General features: G+C 33.9%; 1 protein-coding gene across 1 annotated transcript; it reads right to left on the minus strand.

The window, feature by feature from the left end:
• Positions 1 to 595: 595 nt before the first annotated feature.
• Positions 596 to 1,534, minus strand: LOC142446453 (olfactory receptor 5J3-like). Its single transcript, XM_075548203.1, has one exon. The coding sequence runs from the start codon at positions 1,532 to 1,534 to the stop codon at positions 596 to 598; it is 939 nt and encodes a 312-aa protein (XP_075404318.1).
• Between the last annotated feature and the right edge of the window lie 4,964 nt (positions 1,535 to 6,498).

A 6,498-nucleotide genomic window follows, 5' to 3' on the forward strand; every position in this document is an offset into this window, starting at 1 on the left:
GTCTAACATATTTTCCTCCATATCTTAAACTTCTCTGGTATAGGAATGTGTCCTATATATTTGCTGTTTACCATTGCCATTTGTCCTAGGACGCTATTGAGGAACGTATACTTAAAAAGACAATGGAAGGCTCATATTGTGTGGGAATGTGTCTGTAAGTAAATGCTTATAAAATTATACTTGACTATGGCATTCTTAGAACAAAGTCAATTTGCAGGAATAATCTCGGACAGTTAGACGAAGGAAATATTTTATTTTTAAGTCAAATATACATGGCAACTTCCTCTGGATACAGTATTCTTTTGACTTGAAGCAATAGATCTTACTCTTTTAAATTCATGGCCAGCCCTTTCACATTAAAGTACAAAATATGTCAAAATAATTTATTTCTTTTAAGAAAATGAAAAATTAAAGGGAAATTTAAATTTAAGAACTATGCAAAATGTTCATTAGAATGATTCTGATGTTCTTGTCAATATGCCATTAATTGCATATCTATTATATTTACTCTTATGATTATTATATTTGTGAACCAATATTATAGTTCTTCTATCTCTACAGATTAATGTCATCTCAGAACCACGATGTAATTAAGTCATGTGGGGATTCTCTTCCACAATATTGACCTTTTAGCAGCATCTTTTACATCCTTATTCCTAAGGCTATAGATCAGTGGGTTTAGCATGGGGATCACCAATGTATAAAACACAGCTGAAACTTTCTCCTGTTCCAGAGAATATTGGGAGCTGGGCTGAATATAACTAAAGGTCACAGACCCATAGAATAAGGTGACAGCAGTCAAATGAGAGATACAAGTGGAGAAGGCTTTGCGCCTTCCCTCAGTTGAGTGGATTCTCTGGATGGCAATGATGATGCGGACATAGGAGACCATGATGATGATGAAAGTGAACATAGCAATGAAGGCAGAGAAGATCAAAAGCAGCATCTCATTGGTGTGGGCATCAGAGCAAGAAAGCTTTAAAAGAGGGGGGATGTCACAGAAATAATGGTTCACAAGGTTAGGACCACAGAAGTCTAGTCTGAGCAAACCAATTGTGTGCGTCAAGGAATTAATGAGTCCACCTAAGTAAGAGATAAGGACCATGCTAATGCATAGCCTTTGAGTCATGATGACTGTATACAACAGGGGACTAGCTATTGCCACAAAGCGGTCGTAAGCCATCATAGCCAGGAGGATGCCTTCTGTCGTTACATACACTGCAAAAAAGAAGCTCTGCAGTACACAACCAGAAAAGGTGCTGGATTTATGCTCTGATAAGAAATTTACCAGCATCTTAGGAGCAAAGACAGTAGAGTAGCAGATATCACAGAAAGAGAGGTTACTCAGGAAGAAGTACATTGGCGTGTGGAGTCGGATATTGAACCTAATTAAAACGATCATCCCTCCATTGCCTAGCAGAGTGATGAAATAAATGAAAGCAAAGATGAAAAACAGAGGGATCTGCAAATGAGGATTTTCAGTTAATCCTACTAGAATGAACTCCCTCACACCTGTATGATTCCAACCTGCCATGTATGGATTTAGGTTTTAGGTGTAACTCTCTTTAGTGGAGGAACAAGAAAAAATCTCAGATGAAGAGGATATGGCTTCTTCCATGATCCGGTTTTCATAATTGCATGGAATAATTATGTTTGCCCTGCAGTCAAATGAAGAAAAAAATGAACTTCAGTTTGACAATAATAAAATCATTTACAGTGACGCAAATTTTTTGAACTAAAAATGATTCCATATCCAGGTTTTCAGTTTCCACATCAACCAAATGGGGATAAGATAATTCTCCTAGATCACAAAGTTGTTGATTAATAAAAAATGTCTGGTCCCACACCTTTGACATAGCCTATGAGATATGGAAACTCACTGTTGTCAGAATAATAACTTTTCTTAGTGAATCCTCCCTCGCCCAGAACCTACCATGTCCATGTGGGTCTACACCCAATGGAGCTCAAAGTCTTGCCTTCTATAAAAAGCACTCCTTATTTCTCCAAAAATCTCAGAACACAGACCTCTTTCAGCATCATTTTACGGCCAGATCTTATGAGTAAAAAAGCCATCAGTACATTTTTAATTTGATACTTGACATAGAGTATTTTAAGGAGGCAACATCCTATTTCATTCATTTTCAGAGTAGGTTACGTAATTTTATTGGTTCTACACATTTATTAGCTTATTTTAAGGCTGTTTTCTATGGAGTGATCTCTATCTTTATCTGTCTATCTGCAGCCCTTAGAGCCATCGGTTCAAAACCACCAGTTTCTCTGAGGAAGAAAGACATGACTTTCTATTCCCATAAAGAGTTACAGTCTTGTAAACTCACAGGGGTTCTATCTCGTCTTATAGGACTACTACGAGTTGGCTAGTTTCCTATAGGGGCACTGTGAGTTGGCTTAGACTCAGTGTCAGTATTTTGAGTTTATACATACGTATCCATGTAACAGCATATCAATCTCTTATCTTTATATAAATTTACCAGATTTTTTTTACCTTTGCTTATTTCTATGTCGATTGCACTGAAGAATAGATTCAATATCTAATGATCAGTTCAACGAAAATGTTTTTTTTGTGTAAGGCACACTCTCTACTGTGTTGGAATTAGAGTGAGAGTTAGGGTTATTCTTTAAGGTATTGCTAAATGAAAACAAAATTATCCATTCTTGATTTATAAATTATTTTCTGTCTATGTTTTTATCTCTGCTCAAGTGAAATACAGTAAATCAAAGTCCCAATGTTGCATGGAAAAAATAAAATGATGTACTTGGAAGGAGCAGTTTGCAAATCCTACTCATCTGGTCATAGAATAGAGAATCAAAATTAATTTATTATTGGAAATAAACTCAACTTAAAAAAAGAATGCAAAAGGACATTTTATTTGTTTCTTAATAGAAATCTGTTTTCTTTGGAAAACTGCTCATGGAATAAGCATTAGAATAAAGTAGAACAAGGATGACCTGTAATCTGACATTACCCTTGATTTATATCTCTTTTGCTTATCTGAGAATATTCCATAAAACAGAAACAAGACATCAGACGATATATTATAGAAATAAGGCATTTGTATTATACATATCAGAGTTCCTATACCACCGTTATAATTCATATTATACTAATCAGTGTATATAGTATTTCCATTTACTACTAGGAGCTATACAGGAAAAATATATATGCTCTGTTGCTTTAAAACTGATGTACAATTTTAAACTGTTTTTCTAAAAATGACCAAAAACATGCTAAAAAACGACAAGTCTCAGTATCACAGTGCAGAAAAATAGGACCCAGGTATGAAAGAGAGTGAATAGGGAGGAAGTCAATCGCACAGGGAAAGATCACTTGGGTTGAATGTGGAATCAAAGAGATGCCATTTTATCCCCAGTTAGCAATAGATTCCTGTAGAATGAACCAAACTCATAAATGTCAGAGTAGTCTTAAAATCTTCTTAAGTTGTGGAAAGATCTTGATTAACAGGATTTTATAATGATAAACTACATATAACTGTGTCTCTCATATTCTGTGGTTGACAATGCAAAGCAAGCTTTTATTTCCCCCCATTATCAGTAAAATATGTGCTAACTGAAGGGTGTGGGGACACAGACCTAAGTAACCCAGCAGCCCACAGTGTATGTCAGAGGACAGCTATGCTTCTGAAGGTTTCCATTTGCTCTTTTTCGGAGGTAGAGCACCAGCTCTTCTGAAGTGCTTCTGTGTTCACTTGAACCTGCAATTTTTCAGATTGGAACTGAGCACATAAACCATTAGCACCAAAATCCTTCTTGATATTAATTGTTAGGATTTACTGGGTGCAATTGTCTGCACTAATAAGCAATTGCAGAAAATTCAATATGATTTCTTATGTATTAGACCAGAGGATCCCAAAGTTAAGCGTACTGCCCTCTGGGTGGGGTCCTGGAATTATCCATACCAGGGGCTCACAAAGCAGTAACCAACATGCTTATCCTGAATTATGGGCCTTAGTGTAATCGTCTTTCATTTCATGGGGCTCTTGAGTAATTCTTTTTCTGGTTTTATTTTTTTTCTGAAAATGGAGCTATAGGACACATAAATTTGGTTTCCTGTGGGTTAGACCTAAGAAAACGGAAGCATTGGGATATTAAATGACCGAATCAAAGGCATTGGGCTATTAGCCTAAAAGCGGGGACACAAACAAGGTCAGTATGGATCCTTCATCAGCCTCCTTGATCCCGCTGTTTTCATTCATATACTTATTCTCTCAAGTGCTTACAAACATGTGGTGGCCAGCCTTCTTGCACCAAACCAAATTTAAGAAGGCCAGGCCTATTTACTGTGAATCTAAACATGTTTGCAATATTTTGTTGTACTTGAGGCTGCACAATGGGAGTAACGAATATGTATTCTAAAGAAAAGATAGTTCAGAACTTATTGCCCCTTCCCTTTTAATTGCCATGTTGCCATTTTTGAGATTCCCCCCCCCTCCGAAATTTTGTGCATTTAAATGGAATTATAAGAAGGTTGTATTTTTCCCTAGTGAAATCAAGCAACTCCATTTAACTTTAAAATTTTTATTTTGATTTTTTTAAACAACCATTATATTTGCTGGTTGAACTCATTTTATAAAACAAAAAAACAGTAAAAGAAGCAAAGTGGTATTGATGGCTATGCCCACGCTGTTAGAATGAACTAGCACCTGGATTCACTCTATTACTAAATGCAGAGTTTTACTACCAGTCTGTGATGCCTTCCGGATAATTAAGCCTCTTTTGGGAAACTAAGAAGTATGCATATACTCTTAGGAAAATAATGTCTTTAAAACAAATATTTCAAACTAAATAATACTTACCTTGAAATATGTATCATAAAAATTCATGTTGAAAGGAATTCATTGTGAGAAAGAAAATAAATTTCTCACATAATGTATATTTTTATTTTTTGTCTCATAAGAGATATTAAATATATTCAACTACCTGATCAAGACAGAATAAAAATAGATTCTCCTCAGATAAATAAAAAAGATGCAAACCTCATTCATTTCAGTGAAATAGAGAAGACAGTCACATGAAAATCCAGATAGTTCATGACATGAACAAAGACAGAGAACATTACACTGAGTGAACTCAGCCAATCCTGGGTGGAAAAATATTATATGAGGCCACATATAAGGAAAAACAGACAAAATAAAGGCTGTCATAACAACGGGATCAGACTTTGGAGAATGTCAAGGAGAGAAGGGAAAGGATTGGAAATTAAATCAAGGAATTGAGTTAGATTGTTTACAGGTGTTAAATTGGGTGAAATAGACTATAGTATCGCACAAGAGAGAGAAGAGAAATCAAGGAGAAGATGAAGGATAAACTCTTGGGAGGTTTGATCAGTCGTCTCAACATTGGATACAAATTGATGTTCTGAAATGTAAAACCTCATTTAACTTACAATTTTTCAAAAGTTGTAAAAAAAATATAGTTCCTGATGAACATAATGAATCTTTCTCCATTCTGTGGAATTATGAATTATTTTTATTAAATTGTACATGCTTCATAGTATGTTTTCATGGAGTTTATCTGTAAACTATAATTATGCTCACATAACCTGTTTAAAATGATTAGCTTTAACACACAATCTATTTCACAAATTATGTTATGTTATTTTAAAAAATGATATATACACAAATGTGCATTTGATTGACTACTATAGACATTTTATATCACATAAATGAAACCATAGTTATATGCATGCATATCCACATTAAGACAGTAAGCACTGAATGGTTTATGATTTTTAATGGTGCATAGAACTAAAGACTAAAACAATCTCAAATAATAAAAAGCCTAAAATTTTAAGGTTAAAAATAATATTGAAAAACCACATAAATCTAATATGCTGAAAAACATAGTATAGCTTCTTAGATGTTGCTGTTTAATGGAAAGGCACTAATGCGAAAATGTTAAATTCAGGTAGTATTGTAATATGTAATATCAACTTGCTGTAGTAAAATACATCTTGAACTATGGAGATTAAGAATCTATTTGCATAGTCTCATTTTATTCAAGACAGGATGAAGTAATAAACACATAAAAATAAAAATAATATCCAATATATTGTCATTACAATTATAAAAAAAAACAAATCAATCAATCCTAAATGATTACCAAGGTTTACTTTAAAGTTTTGCATAACACTTGGAAGAATAGTTTTTCTTAAAATAAAACCAAGTTATATCAAATTTATTAGATACTATATTATGGGATTTTTCATAAATTTACATGTAATTTTAGATTGATATATGTTTAAATCAAGCATTAAGTTCCATGAAAAATTACCCATAAAAGAATACATCAGACATGGATATTTGCAAATATTAATGTTCTCAACGGAGAACCACTTCATTGAGAAACGCAGTCACTCAATTAATGAAAAATAATTTAGTGTTTTCTGATTCTTCTGGTATAATTTTAAAACCAGCACCAGATTATGTCAGTATGAAGACCTGGAAAATGAATAGAATTAAA

Source organism: Tenrec ecaudatus, chromosome 4 (assembly GCF_050624435.1).
Source record: "Tenrec ecaudatus isolate mTenEca1 chromosome 4, mTenEca1.hap1, whole genome shotgun sequence".
Classification (NCBI taxonomy): domain Eukaryota; kingdom Metazoa; phylum Chordata; class Mammalia; order Afrosoricida; family Tenrecidae; genus Tenrec; species Tenrec ecaudatus.